This window comes from Molossus molossus, unplaced genomic scaffold (assembly GCF_014108415.1).
Source record: "Molossus molossus isolate mMolMol1 unplaced genomic scaffold, mMolMol1.p scaffold_m16_p_3, whole genome shotgun sequence".
Classification (NCBI taxonomy): domain Eukaryota; kingdom Metazoa; phylum Chordata; class Mammalia; order Chiroptera; family Molossidae; genus Molossus; species Molossus molossus.
In genome coordinates, this window is record NW_023425366.1 from 30935878 (window position 1) to 30953387 (window position 17510).

Consider the following 17510-nt stretch of genomic DNA (forward strand, 5'->3'; position numbering starts at 1 on the left):
GCTGCCCTTCTCAATTTTAACAAATCCCTGCCACCCTCAGGCTCCTGGTCGGTCCCGCCTGGGGTCTCATTTCCGCATTAAAGTAGTCACTCCCAGCGTGAGCCGAGCGAGGACAGCTGGCCCTGGCTCCCTGAACACATACAGCAGGCGCCTGGGCGGCCCACTTCGGCGGCTCGAACTCCGCACCGCAGTCATTATCCAGCGGACTTGGTTGAGCGCGGCCCACGGAGTAGCCACCCTCACGCTGGGCCTTTTTCCAACCTCCTGCGACTGCCGTGGCCAGCCTGGATCCCCACCTCTCCTAACCGCGAACGCCCCTCCCGGATCTCCTCCTCCGCCCGCGGGCAAAACTTCCAACGTGGCGCTGCCGACTGCGCAGGCTCAGTACACGGGGCGCACAGAGGGCCCCGGGGCAGGCCGGGCGCCGTGACGTCACTGCGCAGCCGCGCGCAGGCAGGGCCCCGCCACGTCGGCGCGCAGCGGCCGCGCCCCCTCCCGACGGCCGCGGTCAGCCCTCCCCGCGCGGCCCCAGCACCCCACGCGCGCTCATCCTCGCGGCCCGCGAACCCGCCACCGCCGCCCTCGCAGCCGCTCCGAAACGCGTCTGCACCATGTCTTCGCCTCCCGAGGGGAAGCTAGAGACGAAAGCTGGACACCCGCCCGCTGGTACTGACTCGTTTCCACTTTCTCTCCTCTCGCGGGTTCCGAGGGCGGGCTCGAACCCGCGGGTGCAGGGCGCGGGGCGCCGAGCGGGGCGCCGAGCGGGGAGGCCCGGCGGGTGGCGCGGGGACTTGTGAACCAGCCTGGGACCTGTCTGCTCTTGGGGTTTTCAGTTACACTGAACCCTGCGTTCGGCGAAACCTGTCTTTAAAGTGTGCGGAACACCGCAAGCCCGTAGCAGTTAGTTGCATGCAAACCAGAATGACTTGAATAAGCCCAATTGCACAACTTCCAGAAAAAATAAAAATGGGGGCGGTGAGCGCTTGCTCAGAATATAAAGATGTTTTGGGATAACGAGTAGGCGATACAATTAAACGTTAGTATATTTTTAATGACAGGGTGATGATTAATTGTCGGTTGACAGCATTTCATACTGAAAGAATCAAAGGAGTGGAAATAGTTTTTATCATTAATCACTCGAGATGACTCCCTCCCCCCAGTTGTTTTCACATCCAGCTCTTTCTCAAAAGTGGTCCCCCCACCCCCCAAGTTCTAAATTCTGAGCGAAGGAAGTTAAATCCAGATTTCATATAAAATCTGAATCTGAGCAGCCGGTGAATTCATTCGGCCGCCTCCCCTTCCCGAGGACAGCTCCTTTTGGCTCTTTTGCGCTGTTCCAGCTGCTCCATTTCCATTTCCGCTGCCTTTGCAATGACAGGGGATACAGGTGCTAAGACTCTGGGAGAGTGAATGCGAGGTGTCTGGGTCCCAGAAGCCAGATCACCTCGAGGAGTGCGTTCTCTTAGGGTCTTCAATGCACACTTTAGTGTTATAAACTATCCTCCTAATGACAGAAGCCTTGGTGAACATGGCTGCTTTGTGTGGCACATATGTGCCACCTAAATTTTAACAATAAAGGTTCCCGGTAATCCCGATCTGTGGCCCCCCAAGGTAGGGCACTCATTCTCTGCTTCAACATGATGAATAGAGCAGCTCTTTAAATATGGTGTATTCCACGGTAATATTTTTCACTGGTCAAAGACGCTCTCAACAAAAAAAAAACAAACCTGGACTAGGGAAGAAAAGTGGATAACAAATGCCTGGGGACTTAAGAAGCATGGGATTTTAGAAAGTAGTTCTGCTGTAGTGGAAATAGGCTTGGGGGGGCCTTTGTGTCACATTAGTTTTTTTTTAAAAAAGTGCCTCAAAGAGACTTCCTTTAAAGATAACTTGACCTTTAATTTCTACCTCAGCAGGCCCCATGCCCGGCTGCCTGATGACCTGGGCAGCACTGCAGGAAGGAACACCTTTCTTTACACTCCTCTTTCCCAGGGTAATGAGTAGCAATAAAGTATATATGTTGGAGTGACACCAACTTAAAGTAGTAGCAACTAAATTGCATATGGAAACATATTCATATGGAGATTTTTTAGGATTACAGACATGAACTGTGCATATTAACTCCTTGGGAGAAATTCCATGAAGGACTGGTTTTCTTTGAATTGTAAACAGCTAGGCTTTGTGAATTACAAATTAAATAGCTTATTTATGCTAGAGGAGAGAGGAGCAAACTTACTTGTGCTGGTGTAGCAGTGAACTTGGGTTCTAAGTTTTGAGACCCGTCACTTCTCTAGGGCTCACTTTTCCTAATCTATGAAATGGGAGGTTTGGGCCAGATAATCTTCTGGGAGTCACAGAGCAGGACTACCTTTGCCACTGTAACTCTCACTGGAGTTCCATCCCTTCTATTCATCAGGATCCAAGTTCAAGGGCAGTTAATCCCACAGATAAACTTTTCAAGTGACTTCAAGGCAGGTCCTTTAGCCTTTAGGGTCCCAGTCTCACAGGAGCTGCTTAAGAAACTGTCATTGTCATTCCCCACATTCCAAGACCAGTCATTCTTGCCCAGAGTTGGAGATAGAACAGGCATCCTGGTCCAGAGGTTCAGTTTAGAAAGGGGCTTTTGTCAATTTCAGTGTTTCGCCTGATCACAGTGCCCCCCAGATCCACTTTCCTCTGTGGAACAGAGGCCCCTGTGGGAAAGCTTTTTTTGGCAGAAAGCTGAGGGTAGTCAGGTATTCCTATTTACTCTGGCATGGCCAGAGAGTAGGCCATTCTGCAGAGTTGATGTTGGGGGGTGGGGGGTCAGTTTACTGTAATAAAGAACAATCATAAAGGATAGCCAAGAGCACAGTTCATAAATCAAAATAACAGCCTTGAAAACTTTGGCCACACTTTCATTAAGTGCTTAAATTGGATAACACAGACTTGTGCTTAAATCCTCAATTGGAAACAATAAAATTCTCATTCATGACTGTCTTCATGTTCTTTTGTGTTTTCTTATTATTGCTGTCTGAACCAGGTATCCTGAACATTTCCACAAAATTACCTGTTTCCTTATTACACTTACCTCCATCTGTCTATCTCTTCTTCTTACTTCTGGGGTTGGGTCTTATGGATGTCTTCCTTCCCAGGGGCTGGCACAGTGCGTGGCATAAAATAGCTCCTGAGTGAGTTTCTTCAGAGCCTCTTAGCACCTCTCACTTCCCTTTCAGAATGTAGGGCCCACTATGTTCTCTACTTCTGCACTGTCTCCAATGTGTACTAGTGATGCAGGTGTGACTGTCAGCCAGTTTAAGTGGCATCCAAATAGTACAAGTAGTAACTAACCTTTGCTGAATGTTACAGTGTGCCTGGTATAGGGGAGGGAAAATAATTTTACCTCTACCCTTCTAGGTTCCTGGCTGAGACCCCCCTCCCCACCCCCTGTAATAAAGACAGATTAGTAAGAGAAAAATAAACAGAACTTTAATAACAGGAATACCTCCTCCAAAGGTGGGAGAGACCTAGGAAAACTGAATAACTCCCTGAAATGGCCCAAGCCATCACCTCAAATTCCAACTTCAACTAAAGACAGAAGAAAAATGTTGGGGAGTGGGGAGCCAGTTGTGGGAGGTTTCCAGGAAAGCCAGATAAACCAGAGTAAGGTTGTTATGCAGAGTTAAGGTTTTCTTGTAATTTAGTCATCTTCCCTTTCTAGTACAGAGAGGGAGACACTTAGAAATGGAAATTTCCGTTATAAATGTAACCTTCCCTTACATTCTCAGTTTTCTGAGCTTTCCCTTGTCTGCTTTTTCTTAATCCATTCAAAATAACCCTTATGCTGAGGCATATTTTGGGGTGGCATATTTAGCTTCCCTTCTCTAGCACCGGTTTAAGCACTAGGTTCTTATGTACTCATTTAACTAGCAGTCACCTTACAGTTAGAATAAAGAAGATAACTCCATTTTAAAAAACTGGCCAAACCATTTGGAGTGTCTCCTTTCAGAGCCAGTGAGTTCAGTGGGACCGGCCTGTAGGTCCTTCCTGGCAAGGTGTGAGATTAAGGAGGCCATTGGCACAGGCTTGTGCAGAGTGTGGAGGAAAGGGGCTGTGCAAATATGGAGCGCATTACTGATGAGCGGGGATGGCACCTCGTCCCAGCCGGGCACTGTTGGCGGTCCTCTGGGAAAGTCAAAGTCTTAATGGTTTCAGACCTCTCCACTGCTCTTGACTACAGAGTATCTGTGGAGAAATGAAGTGAGACTGCTTGTTTTATGAGAGTTAACTGCAAATACAGATTAGCAAAGTTGGAATTAGTGAGGTTCTAGTGTGCCTCAGCAGGAGGAGGATGTAATTGTGAGGCACACGATTCTTTCTGCCAGTCTCCCTGATTCAGTGGCAGTGTTGTGGCTAAGGTTTCCTTGTTAAAGACGTTTTGCGGAATAGGGTCCTCCCCATGTCCCAGAGGAGCCAAAGTGGTATGTCAGTGAAGTTATCATAAAAACCTAATACGTGATAGTGTGGAGCGTTACTAGTTTTACGTATGGTTATAAAAAGTAGGCTTCACATCCCTTCTAGAACTGAGTCAAATGGAAATATAAAACAATTGTATCTATGGAAAGTAAAGTGAGAAATAGATCACTTTACTTTTTAAAAATTTATCTTTATTATTGAAAGTATTGCATATGTCCCTCTCTTTTTCTCCATTGACTCAACCCCCCTCCTTCACCACACTTTTGTTTGTGTCCATTGGTTATATATGCATGTAAATTCTTTGGTTTATCTCTTCCTGCCCCCCCACCCGCCTTTACTTTTTTTAGTAATTTCTAAATAATTCTATTCTTTGTTATGTTATTCAGTCAGACAGAAGTGAAAGATGCATTTTAAAGGTTTTGGGTGATAATTCTCCCAGAATTATCTTCTGCAGAGAGGTTTTTATATTCTCTAGGCCACTCTTTTGCTAGGAATGGAAGACTAATTAGTTTTTTATTGTAGTAACCCTATAGCCACAGGCTTGCTAATCATGTCCCCAGTGTCCTCAGCCCAATCACTGATCAATGCTTGAAGATACAGGAAAGAGGTCTACCTTTTCTCTGGTCATTCCAAGAAAAAAGAGAGACCCTTTTAGTCAGCATTTTTGCAGAATCTTCCAGTCAGAGTGGACCACAGCATTTCTAAGGTGTGTTTGGACTTAACCTCTGGTCTCTAGTACTCTTTTCTTCTGTGTGTGCTCTGTTTTCAAACATTGCCTGGTGCATTCCTACTTGGTTTTGTGAATTCTTCCCCTTCCCAACTTCAGAAGTCTTTTTGTTTAGAGAATATTCACTTTTGCATAAAATACTATTGGTTACAGTTATACTCGCCATTGTAACAAATAACCCAAAACATTATTGGCTGAACAAGTCAGGATTTCTTTCTTTCTCGGGTGGCACCTCAGATAAGTCCCAGGGCAGAGGCCCAGGCCCCCCTGCAGCACCACTCTGCCATCTCTGCATGGCCCTGCAGGGGGCACAGCAAGTGTAGAGCACGGTGCAGGGCCTTATGGTGCAGCCTGTGAGTGGCATGTGTCACTGTGTTTGTTTCCTGTGGCTGCAGTAGCAAAGCACTGTAAACCTAGAGGCTTGACAGAGCACAGCTTTGTTATTTTACAGTTCTGGAGGTAAAAAGTCCAAGTGGTCTCACCAGGCTAAAATCAAGGTGTCTGCAGGGTTGGTTCCTTCTGGAAGCTCAAGGGAAGAATTCGTTTTTTTGCCTCCAGTTTCCAGAGGCTGCCCCATTCCTTGGTGCGTGGCCCCTTCCTCCATCTTCAAAGGTGGCAATGGCTGGTCAGGTCTTTCTCACATCACTCTGACCCTGATTCTTCTTCTGCCTCCCTCTTTCACATTTCAGGACCCTTTTGATGATAGTGCTCTAATGTGTCAGCAAGATAACCAGAGACGCACAGCTGAATTGTAAAGGAGCACTTCATTACACCGGCGGGCTGGGGGGTACAGCTTCCCCAGATCCTCAGCACCAGATTCTTCTTGCTCTTTTGATTTTAAAGACAGAAGCCCCATCCCCCTCTTGCCCCCCTTCCCCCAGGGGACCAGTACAATAGTGGGTGTGACAGCGATTTCAGAAGTCAGATTAGCATTATTCACCAGGCTCACAAGAATCTGCAAATGCCTGCAATTACCAGTACTTGGAAACTGCAGATGCCTCCCAACACAGGGCAGCCATAATCTCAGGCAAAATTCCTTTACTTCTAGGAGTAATTAACCTGTTATTGGAAAAATATTGAGGAAGGTCCATTGATGATAAAAATGGAGTCATTTAGTCGCCTTGGCCTCGGGGCCCAGGTCAATAGTAGGTTCCCCTGGATAATCCAAACTAATCTTGCTTTATGGTCCGCTGATCAGCAACCTTAATTCCTCTTTTCCATGGAAACCAACACATTCACAGGACCCAAGGACTTAGGCTCTTTTCTTTCGACTTGACCATGATCAAGGTAAATGGCCTGAAACCAATTGCAAGGAAGTCGGGTTGAAATGGGTGAGCACCTAGCCAGGCCCCAGTGCCAGGCTTCTTCAGAGCATCTCCAGGCATGGATCCTACTTTTTCCTGGACTTTTAAAAACCAGCCTCCCTTAACTTCAGGATACACTGCAGCTGCTGTTGCCTTGACCCCACTGCTCAGCTCTGGCAGGCCGTCCTTCATGTTACCATGCCGTTGTGGAATGGAGCACGACTACTGTGGAAGACAGCCTGGCGTGTCTAGCTCTGATTCAGAGCTCCATGGCCCAGGCCCACAGGCCATGGCTCTGAACTTCGTGTCCCCTTCTGGAAAGTGAAGGGGGTTGCCCCTGTGTAATGTGATGGCCTTCCCACCTGAATGAGCTGTGATTCTAAGTGCAGAATAGCAGTTCCCTTCATTCTTCCTCAGCTATCTGAGACATGAACCATCAGGGGTGCAAGTTCAAGAATTTATCAGAGGTTCATTTTTTAGTACAAGCCATTACTTCCACTCACTCCCCCTGTCAGGACTCCCCCTGAAAGCCCTGTCAGGACTCCACTCCTTCTAGAAGCGGGGCTCTCCTTGGGTTCCCCATAACTCTTCATTGGGGTGCCTGGTCTCCACACAGGTTTTCTGTGCCTCTCGCCTTTTATCTTCTCCACTTTCTCTTTATGGGGCTCCCATCTCAGTTCCAGCAGCCCCCACAGACATGAGTGAAATTTTTGCTTGCTCAAGGCTCTCCCCTCTCCTGGTAGAGCCATTTCTCTGCAATGAGGTGGACCTTCACCCTTGTCCCATCTCATCTTACCAATGCCAGGATGGGCCAGTTCTGTTTCCCCTCACTTACCTGCCACTGCACCACTCTACTTGAGAAGATTAGGTTTATGCCCAGACCACAGCTCGGGTGGTTTTCTTTTGTTCTCACTTGAACAGTCCTCTCCTATTGGGTGGATTTGCTTTCCTTTGAATAATAATACTCCAGTAGCCCTGGCCGGTTTGGCTCAGCGGTTAGAGCATCGGCCCGCGGTACAGAGAGACCCGGGTTCGGTTCCCGCTAAGGGCATGTACCTCGGTTGCAGTTTGTCCTCGGCCCTGGTTGGTCTTGCGGGTGGCAACCACTCGATGTGTCCCTTCACATCAATGTTTCTCTCTCTCTCTCTTCCTCTCTCTCCCTCCCGCTCTGTCTGAACAAAAAATGCAAAAATGTCCTCGGATGAGGATAAAAAAAAAAAAAAGTACTCCAGTAGCTCCTCAGGCAAGAACAAAGACTGCATACACTTGCAAGTCTTGCTCCAATACCTAAATTAGTGCTTTTGGGACATTTGTGTGAATTAACAGCCCCTCCTATTCCCTGCTAGAGCCCATACCCTGGTTCCTGGGGCACTTACAGTCATGAGCGACCCTGGAGAGACCTCTCACGCCCCTGCCCTTCTCCCATGGTGGACCTTTCCAGCTTGTTGAGTGTGAGTAGAGAGCAAGCAGTGTCCCTCTCACAGCAGGCACCCTGACACCTGAGGGTACGCCTGGCCATGGGAGAATATGTGTCAGTTGCTTCCTCAGTATTTCTTACCTGGCCAGCTCTGATGGTGGAGGATGCTTCCTTTGCTCCCTTTGCCCCTTGGGCAGAAAGCTGCTTCTCAGAGAACTTTTAACATGAAACTCCTTTCCCCGCCTAGGTAGCAGAGTACCCAGAACCTGCGTGTGGGCCATCACTTTGTGTTTCCCTAAGGAGCAGTGATGCTCTGTTTCCTGTAGGGTCTGAGCAAGGTGGGATTCAGGGCAGAGGCTGCTGGGTCAGATGCAGCTCTGTGGTCCCTGGCTGTGTGACTGGGGCCATGGGCTTCCCTGCTCCGTGCCTGGGGATCTACCTCGTAGAGCTCCTGTGAAGTGCGAGGACACACAGCCATTGGCTGGAACGGTGCCTGGCACACAGCGAGGTGAAGAAGAGCGGCAAAGTGCGAGTTCTCCAGGGTCTGCGATTCTCCAGAGGCTTCCTTACTGAGATGGTGTCCTGACAACTGTCCTGGTGAGGATGAGCTGACCATGCCCGCGGAGAGCCCTTTGGGCAGCACCCTACAGGGTGTCCCTTACTCCACAACCCCATGAGTCGTGTCATCTGAACTTTACATATGAGGAAATGACAATGGGGAGATATTGATACACCAAGGACTCGAAGACTGCTGGTCTCTCCAAGTACTAGATGCCAATTGTTAAAACTTGTTTAATGGGAGTAGATGATAGTTGGGCATTTGCCGTGTGCCAGGCGTTTCATGTGTGCTACCTCATTTAGTCCTCAGCGAACCCCTCGGGCATGGGGGAGCACTGTCATCCTTTCTTCACAGACAGAGGAGCCTGTGGCACAGAGAGTTAGCATCTCACCCAGACACCTACACAAATGTGCGCACGTGCGTAGGTGGGCCGAGCTGCGATTTGAACCCAGGAGTCTGGCTTGAGGATCCGTGGCATGTCTGCTAAGAGGAAGCTTATTTTCTTTACATTTGAAGCTCGAGTTTGAATAATAAACACAACAAAAATCTAAGTTTTTCTAATGTCTCTTATAAAAATATATATATACATATATATATATATATATATATATATATATATATATATGCAAATACTCCACAAAGATTTCTGCAAAAATAATTCTGTTTTTGTATTTTCACAAATGAAGAATTCTGGACAATGATAAAACAATCCCAATAAATATGTGCTGTCATATTTTTCAGCAGGATTGCAAGTTAAAATGAATCTGTCTCAGCCATGAGTTATTATCATTGCCACTTTTTATTGCTGCATTAATTACCACACATACTGTGAGGGATGCATGAAGTTAATTGTTTTTATAAACTAAACTAAAGGAAGTGGTAATGCAGAGTGACTGAGCTTTGTCATGTGTACTTCCTTCAGCAGAGGAGTAGACAGGCCACTCTGTGTGAGCTTTAGATGACGATAACTTAAAATGTCACCTTGACATGCATTGTGTTTTTGTAGTCACTTGCATTGCCCTTTTTACTTTTAGTTTATAAAAAAATAGCTATGAGTTAGAGTTTTAAAATTCTATGTCTGCCAAGTTGTAATGATCCAGAAATCTTTTTTTTAATATGTTTTCATTGATTTCTTTAGAGAGAGAGGAAGGGAGAGAGAGATAGAAACATCAATGTGAGAGAGAAACATTGATCAGCTGCACGCCCCCTACTGGGAATTGAGACTACAACCTGGGCATGTGCCCTGACTGGGAATCGAACCAGGACCTCTTAGTCCATAGGACGACGCTTAATTCAATGAGCCATGCCGGCTGCGCCAGAGATCATTTTTAAGTGAGTAACTCTATTAGTTTGCTAAGGCTGCTATAACAAAAGATCAGAGACTGGGATGACTAAACAACAGAAATGTATTTTCTCACAGTTCTGGAGGCTCGAAGTTCACGATCAAGGTGCTGGCGGGTCTGGTTCCTCCTGAGGCCTCGCTCCTTGGCTTGCAGACTGCTGCCTTCCCAGTGTCCTCATGGGGCCTTTCCTCTGTGCCTTCCCAGTGTCTTTTCTCCTTCTTATAAGAACACCAGCCCCATAGATTAGAGCCCCAACCAGTCACCTCTGTAAATGCCCTTATTTCCAAATACAGTCACATTCTGAGGTTATGGGATTAGGGCTTCAACATAGGAATTTGGAGAGACCACAATTAAACCCATAACAGCACTCTTAGTTAAACTTCTAGTGGACATGGGGTGGGGGGCAAAAATATATTTAAAAAAAAAAACAAAACATTTAGTGGGACACTTCTTCCAGCCTCCTCCTTTGGCAAAAAAACAAAAATACACACACAAAAACATTTATTTTAATAGAGTGGTAAATTATCTTAAACATGCTATAGAATTTTCTTCTTCAGTCTCCATTCCTTAAGGTTTACTGTACTACATAACTGGGAAATGTTGATAAGCCAACTGCAGATGGTATTTTTGTTTTCTTCCTTTTTTAAATATGAGCCCAAAGTGAGGGAAATCCCCCAAAGTGGGGGAACCACACCCAAAGAAGAAACTGAAATTTATAACAGTTAATATGAGCCATTAGGCAGAGAGTGACCTGATGTCTCTTCCTTCTCTTCTAAGGACACCAGTCCTACTAGACTAGAGCCCACCCAACAGCCTCACTTAACCCAAGACCCCAGCAGAAAGCTGGGTGCTCCGGGGCCAAACCCATGGAGAGAGGGTAGAGGGAAGAAATATGGCCAGTGGGAAGGTGAGAAAGCTACTCTGTTTTAGCCTGTGCCCAGATGAAGAAAATGTGTTTTTGAGAAGTTGCGAATGCAAGCCTGCCTTGCATGGGCTGTGAGTTCAGATTTACACTTCGGCAATTCCTGAGGACTCTGACATAGAAAGGGTTTCCAGGCTCCTGCGCTCCGGCCTGGCAGAGTACCTATAGCATCTCTGAAAGGACGCTGCCTGTGTGCCAGGCCCCAGAGGATCCCCACAGATGAAGCCCAACTGGAAACAAGTTCGTAATCTACAATCACCCCCCAACAAGAGAGAGTCAGCAGACAGACAGACAGTAGATTAGATTCCCAAAGACCTCGGGTAGTAAAATAATTGGATAGACACCTATAAGACAATATGTCTAAAATGATGAAATATATAAAAGAATGAAAAACATAAGAACTGAGTAGAACCACGCTGTGCCTGTTCCTGGCGGATATTGCTAGGTGCTGTTGCCCACGAAGCAGGTGTCAGCTTCCTGAAGGCGGGGAGCTGGCAAACTGCCAGGGAGATGGAACACTCATGACCTCGAAGTGTGGGAGCCTGAGGGGACATTTCACGTTATTTTTCCCGTTCTTCCGTATCATAAAGAAACTTGTTCTGGACTTCCTAGTTCAGCAGGGTCCAACCAAGTCTGAAATGCCAGAGAGCATGGCCTGACAAGTGGACTGTGCTGCGCCGGGAGCTGAACGGGACAACGCTGTCCTGAGGAGGGAGGCGAGGAGGGCTGAGCCTGGAGGTCGTGAGCGCAGTTGACAGGGCTCTCCTATATCCAGCCCGTGCCCAGACTACCAGCGCCTCTCTGAGCCTGTCCGGGCTGTTATAACAGACTGGCACAGACTGTGGCTTATAAACAGCAGTTCTTCAGGCTGCAAGTCCCAGATCAGGGTACCAGCAGATTCAGTGTCTAGTGAGGGTCCGATTCCTGGCTCTTAGATAGCAGTCTTTCCTGTGTCCTCGTGTGGTGGAAAAGGCGAGGGAGCTCTCTGGGGTCTCCTTATAAGAGCTCTGAGTCTGTTTATGAGTGTCCCACCCTCATGACCTAATCACCTCCCAAAGGCCCCACCTTTAAATATCATCACATTGGGGATTAGGATTTCAGCAGCCTCATTTAAACTCCTCGATTTTAGGATGTTGCTCTGATCCCTTTTTTGCAGATGAAACAGCAAGGCTTTGAGGGGTTGAGTCTGAGACCACATAGCTGAGGACATGGAGGCTGACCCCAAAGCATGTGCTGGTGACCACACGAGGCTGGTTTTTTGGATATAGGGCACCATTTTCAAACCATTCTGTGGAACACTGTAGTCCTACAGGATGATAACCTGAATCACTGGGACGGGGGTAAAAGTTCTGTGGGCACAAACATTTGGGGAAGATGGCACACTGTGCACCTCATAAAGCTTCATCGTGCACATTAAAGGGCGAGAGAATCTGTCTTGAAGAAACCCGTTTCATTTTGTTCAACCTAGCATTTCCCACACCTAACAGATCTGGAATCCACATTTTCTGTTTTTGTTTTTGTTTTCTTGCAAAATAATAGCCATTGAGGAAACAGAAATCAAACTATGACAAGATACCAGTTCAGACCCACTAGGATGGCTGTCATTTAAAAGACAGGTGACAACAAGTGTTGGTGAGCATGTGGGGAAACTGGAACCCTCAGAGTGGTTGGAATAGAAAATGATGCTGTGGCTTTGTAGTTCCTCAAAATGGTATATATAGAGTGACTGCGTGACCCGGCTATTCCACTACTAGATATATACTCAAGAAAATGAAGGTGTGTGTTCGTGTATCCACACGGAAACTTGTACTCAGCTTGTCCATGGCTTCATTATTTATTACAGCCAAAATGTAGAAACAAACCAAATGTCCATCAACAGCTGAGTGGATGAGTTAAATGTAATCTACCCATGCAACGGAATATTATTTAATCATGAAAAGGAATAAAGTCCTGAAACAGCTACAACATGGGTAAACCTTGAAAACATAGTAAGTGAAAAAAGCCAGCCACCAAAAGACCATGTATTTTACTATTTCATTTATGTCCAAAATCCAGGATAGGCAAATCCAGATGACTGGCTGCTGGTTGCTGGGGGAGAGGAAGGATTAGGGAATGACTGTGATTTGGGGCTTCTGTTTGGGGTGATGAAAATGTTCTCAAGTTGATTGTGTTGACGGTTGTACAATTCAAAATACACTAAAAGAAAACACTGAAATGGGTGAATTGTATTGTATGTGAATTCCATGTCAAGGCTGTTTTAAAAACTGAATGGACATCTGCCTGCACTCGGGTTTCACAGCACAGTGTGGGAAAGGCTGCAGCAGAAGTCTTGGCTGCCCCTGAGCAGCACCTGTGACTGGCTCAGCCACTGTCCCACGTCGCCTGCAGCTGTATCACCCAGCGGAAGCATCGCTGGAAACAAGTACTATATAGTTTCACTTACATGTGGAATCTAAAAACAAAACTAACAAAATATAACAGAATAAACTCAGATACAGAGAACAAACTGATGGTTGCCAAAGAGGAAGGGTGAGGGGAGGGGTGGAAAGGGGAAAGGATTACGAAGTACAAAATTCTGGTTATAAAATAAGTGGGATGTAAAGTGCAGCATGAAGTCAATAATATTGTAATAACTGTACAGTGACAGATGATTACTTATCACAGTGATCACTTCGTGTAAGGTATATAAATGTTGGATCACTACAGTGTACGCCTGAAACATATTATTGTATGTCAACTATAATTGAAAAATAAAAAATGCAAGACTATTCAGAATTTTTTTAAAAACATCGTCAGTATTTGAGGAACTGTCATAAGGCGGGGACTCAGTGGGACCTTGTTGCGTCCAGAAGACGTACAGAGCCTAAAGCAGGCAGCCACTTTGTCCAGTGGTTTGCACTCTGGTCCCACTGCTGCTCGCATGGAATGCTTATGCGACTGAAGAACAAGAGCCACGAGGAGCTTCTAAGTGGAGCTGGAATAAAAAGACAGCGCTGAGTGCCGGGTTCTATTGACTCTTCCCCCAACAACACCAACCTTCTGTCAGTCACCGTTGATGCCAGGTTATCTGGACTGACTTGTGGCCACGGGGCAACCAAAGACTTGAGCTGGTTCCCCTGGCCCTCTGGGGTTCCATTTCCACACTGATCACACTCCCTTCGTTTCCTTTCAGTGAAAGCTGGTGGCATGCGAATCGTGCAGAAGCACCCCCATACTGGAGACACCAAAGAAGAGAAAGACAAGGACGAGGAAGAGTGGGAGAGCCCCAGGTGGGAGAGTGCTGGTGGACCTCCAGCCCGTGGCACAAACAGCCATTGTTCAGTTAAACATTAATGTCTGTTCTCTGCTTCTGATAACTCCTGGGCTGTGTTGGGCCCCTCCTGTGTATTTTTCCTTTTCTAATCAGTGAGGTGGGGGCTCTGTTCTCAGGGGAGAAATGGGGCATCTAGAACACACCCTCTTTTCTGACTCTGTCTCCGCGAATGCTGTCAATCTGTGGCCTGTAGCCTGGAGACCTGTGAAAATGCCATACTGGTTGAATCTCTGGGGTGGGCCTGGCAACCTGTGCAGCCAGGGTAGCGAACTATTGATTTGAAAAATATACGCAAGCATCTGGGCTTTCCCAGTTCTTCAGCCACATCCAAGTGACCTTAAATGACATCTGTGTCCCCAGCCCCCCTGGGTCCCGGATTTCTCTATCTGTATGTTAACTGTTTTCCTCAGAGGTCTGATGTCAGTTTTGGTTCAAGGACCTCAGTACCAGTCCATTTCCTCCCACCTTGTAATACACAAACATGCACCACAAATGCATATACCACATAGAGCTGGTCCACATAGAAGAAAGTGAGCACTAAACTTTCTACCTTGCAACTTGTCCCAGAGGGTGTCTCCCCAGAGGAGGAAAGTAAGTGTAGAAAGGGTGTAGAGAGCAGCTAACCTGTGTTTCTGTGGATCAGGCACATTATTTAATTTTAGTCCAGTAGTCCTTAATAGGAGGAGGCATTCTCTTGATTTACACTTGGGAAACTCAAGTCCACAGAGACTATAAACATGCCCACATTGTGTGCCTTGTCATTAAGTGGGGTCCGGAATTTATACCCAAGTCTAACAGGGTCCAGAGCAGGCCAGGCTTCTTGCTGAACTGCTCCCACAAGCTTGTGTCCCTAAACAGGATGTGCATGTTCTTGGTGGCCCCATGTGGGCCCCACGTGTCCCCGTATGTATATGCTGCACCTCTGGGTGTTTTCTGCAGATGTCCAGGTGCTGTGAGTTACCCTGCAGTCACTGTGGGGCAAAGTTTCTGAGTGACTTGCCCATTTTAAGTCATGAGATCAGCAACATGAAGGCCCAGCCCAAGTTCTGGTTTTAAAAAAAGAAGTGGTTTAAAGAAGATGCTAACATCTTCCCCGCTGGCTATTTCCACAAAGCTGTGTGTGAAACAGCAGCACGAGGAACCCCTAGAGGTCCACAGTCCTGTATCTGAAAACCTCGGGGTCTGCTTTGTTTCAGAAGTGAGAAGTCCAGGGTTTTAGGGCAGGGGTCAGATCTCAGGAAAATAAACTAGGGCATGCTCTCTGCAGCGCTCTCTGTGGGTCCCGGGCAGCACGTGGTGATCTGGTGTGATCTCACACCCAGCGAGACGCTTTCCCTTCTGCACGCGTGGGTCAGTCCAGCTTCCATGTTGCCTCCATACACAGTATAAGGAAACTGAGCTTTCAGAAGATTCTCGTTCAAGGAGGAGAGCATGTGGGCCTGGGAAACCTGGATGTCCTTTCTCCATATCCAGTTGTTTACTTAAGAGGGAAGAGGGATGAGAGAGAAAGCCCTGCCTGGAAAAAAACTCTGGAAAGTTCATTTGAGAGTAAGTGGAATAAGGCTCAAATAGCTTTTTCTTGTGTGACAGTGTCAATACAGTGAGAGATGATAATTTATTAGCATGCTTAGAAATAAGGCCCTGGCCGGTTTGGCTCAGCGGTTAGAGTGTCAGCCTGCGGTCCAGAGAGACCAGGGTTCGGTTCCCGCTAAGGGCATGTACTTCGGTTGCAGTTTGTCCCCGACCCTGGTTGGGTCGTGCGGGTGGCAGCCAGTCAATGTGTCCCTTTCACGTTGATGTTTCTCTCTCTCTCTCTTCCTCTCTCTCCCTCCCGCTCTGTCTGAATAAAAAATGGAAAAATGTCCTCGGTGAGGATAAAAAAAAAAAGAAATAAGGACAGAACAGCCCGTTCATTTTCTTTCCGTTGATTTTTTTCACGAGTTGAAATGTGGTATTTATGAATGATGCACCTTGTAAATAAATATGCCAGAGAATGAACAATTGCATGAGAAAGGAGCGGGCACCCAGGACTCTAGAGCTTAGCATCTCACTCACATAAGGTTTATTCTTTCTGGAACCAAGTATCGTGAAGCAGTCTGACGGCAGAGTGGGGTTTGCATAACATGAGCAGGGGGTTTGTTCCCTGCAGCAGGGTGGCTGTAATGGGTCCCTGTGGGTGGGCTAGCTCTTGTCCTCCTGACTTCAGCTTCACTCTTGACCACTGAGGGTTAAACCACTGGACACACCATGGACAGATGGATGGGGTCAGACTCTGTGGAGTCAAGTTGTTGACCTATGCTGCCAACACAACTTTCCAGCCCCTGCGTACTGGTTAACTTCACCCCTGATGCTCCTCATTTTCTCCAGGCTGACTGAATAATTCTAGTTAATCAGCATCCCTAATATTTTACAGTGTAATGTGTCTGGCCCTGTTCCAACAGTTTAGAGAGGTTAAGTGACTTTCCGAAGCTCACACAGCAGAGCCAGCATCCTGGCATTGGTGGCTGGGTCCAGAGTCCCCACTCTTAGCTTCTAGGCTGTGCTTACCAGTTGAGTGCCAGTTCTGTGCTGGGCACTACCGAGTGTTTCACGTCGAGTTTAAAGCTCACCACCTGTGAATGGATATGACTGTGACCATGAGGAGGTAAAGAAACCAAGGCTTAGGGAGGCTTTCCAGCCCAATGATACATACTTGGTCAGAGGCCAGGCCAGGATTCTGGGGTTGCCCATAACCTTTTCCATATTCCTCCAGCCCATAATCTTACCTCTGCAGCCTCACCATCTACAGATGGTCTAATTATCAGTGCGAAAAAAAGTTTCTGGTGACTGGAAATACTTCACATATAGGAAGGCCTATTTTGTTTTGTTTTCAGAATTTGTCGAACATTAATTATTCTCTTGGAAATGTCATGGTATATGACTTCCACATCCACATTACCCTAATCCTAAAGCTTTGTATATTTTCATATTTGGATTCAAGGGTTCTCTGGATATGAAAATAAGTGCATGGTTCCAGGTGCCAATTTCCTCCTTTGCAAAAACACTTGGTTTTCCTTCCAAAGTTTTTAAAACTGGCTTTGTGTTTACTAACTCCTCTCTGGTGGCTTCCTTCCTCATTAAGCTGATAATCAAATACTGATTACAGGGAAGTGAACAAGTGAAACATTGAAGAGCATGTTATGTGACCAAGAGAACCAAAACCACAGCTCTTACTTGTAATTATTGTTATTGCAAATATTTATACTCCTTTCATCCCTTTAATCTTATAATTTTTCAGAGATTTAGAAATAATTTCCTTTGTTGTCAAATTGTTTTGAGGTGCTACATTTTAAAAAAGGAGGGGGTGTAGCAGTAGTTTGGAAATTTGCTCAGGAATTTCCATCCAGCTGAGTTCTAGTTACCTGTGGCTCCATAGGCTTCACTGTTATTAGCTGATCCCTTCCTGAGGGGCTGCTAGGTTCTGTCTTAGA

General features: G+C 46.7%; 1 protein-coding gene across 1 annotated transcript in view; it reads left to right on the forward strand.

Annotated features, from left to right (window-relative positions):
- The first annotated feature begins 532 nt into the window (after window positions 1–532).
- Window positions 533–17510, forward strand: part of LOC118641837 (death associated protein) — a 55653-nt gene continuing 38675 nt past the window's right edge. Inside the window, exons 1-2 of the mRNA XM_036279427.1 lie at window positions 533–666; window positions 13900–13996. Of these exons, the coding sequence (XP_036135320.1) occupies window positions 612–666; window positions 13900–13996 (152 nt within the window). The 5' untranslated portion in view covers window positions 533–611. The remainder of the gene's footprint in view (window positions 667–13899; window positions 13997–17510) is intronic.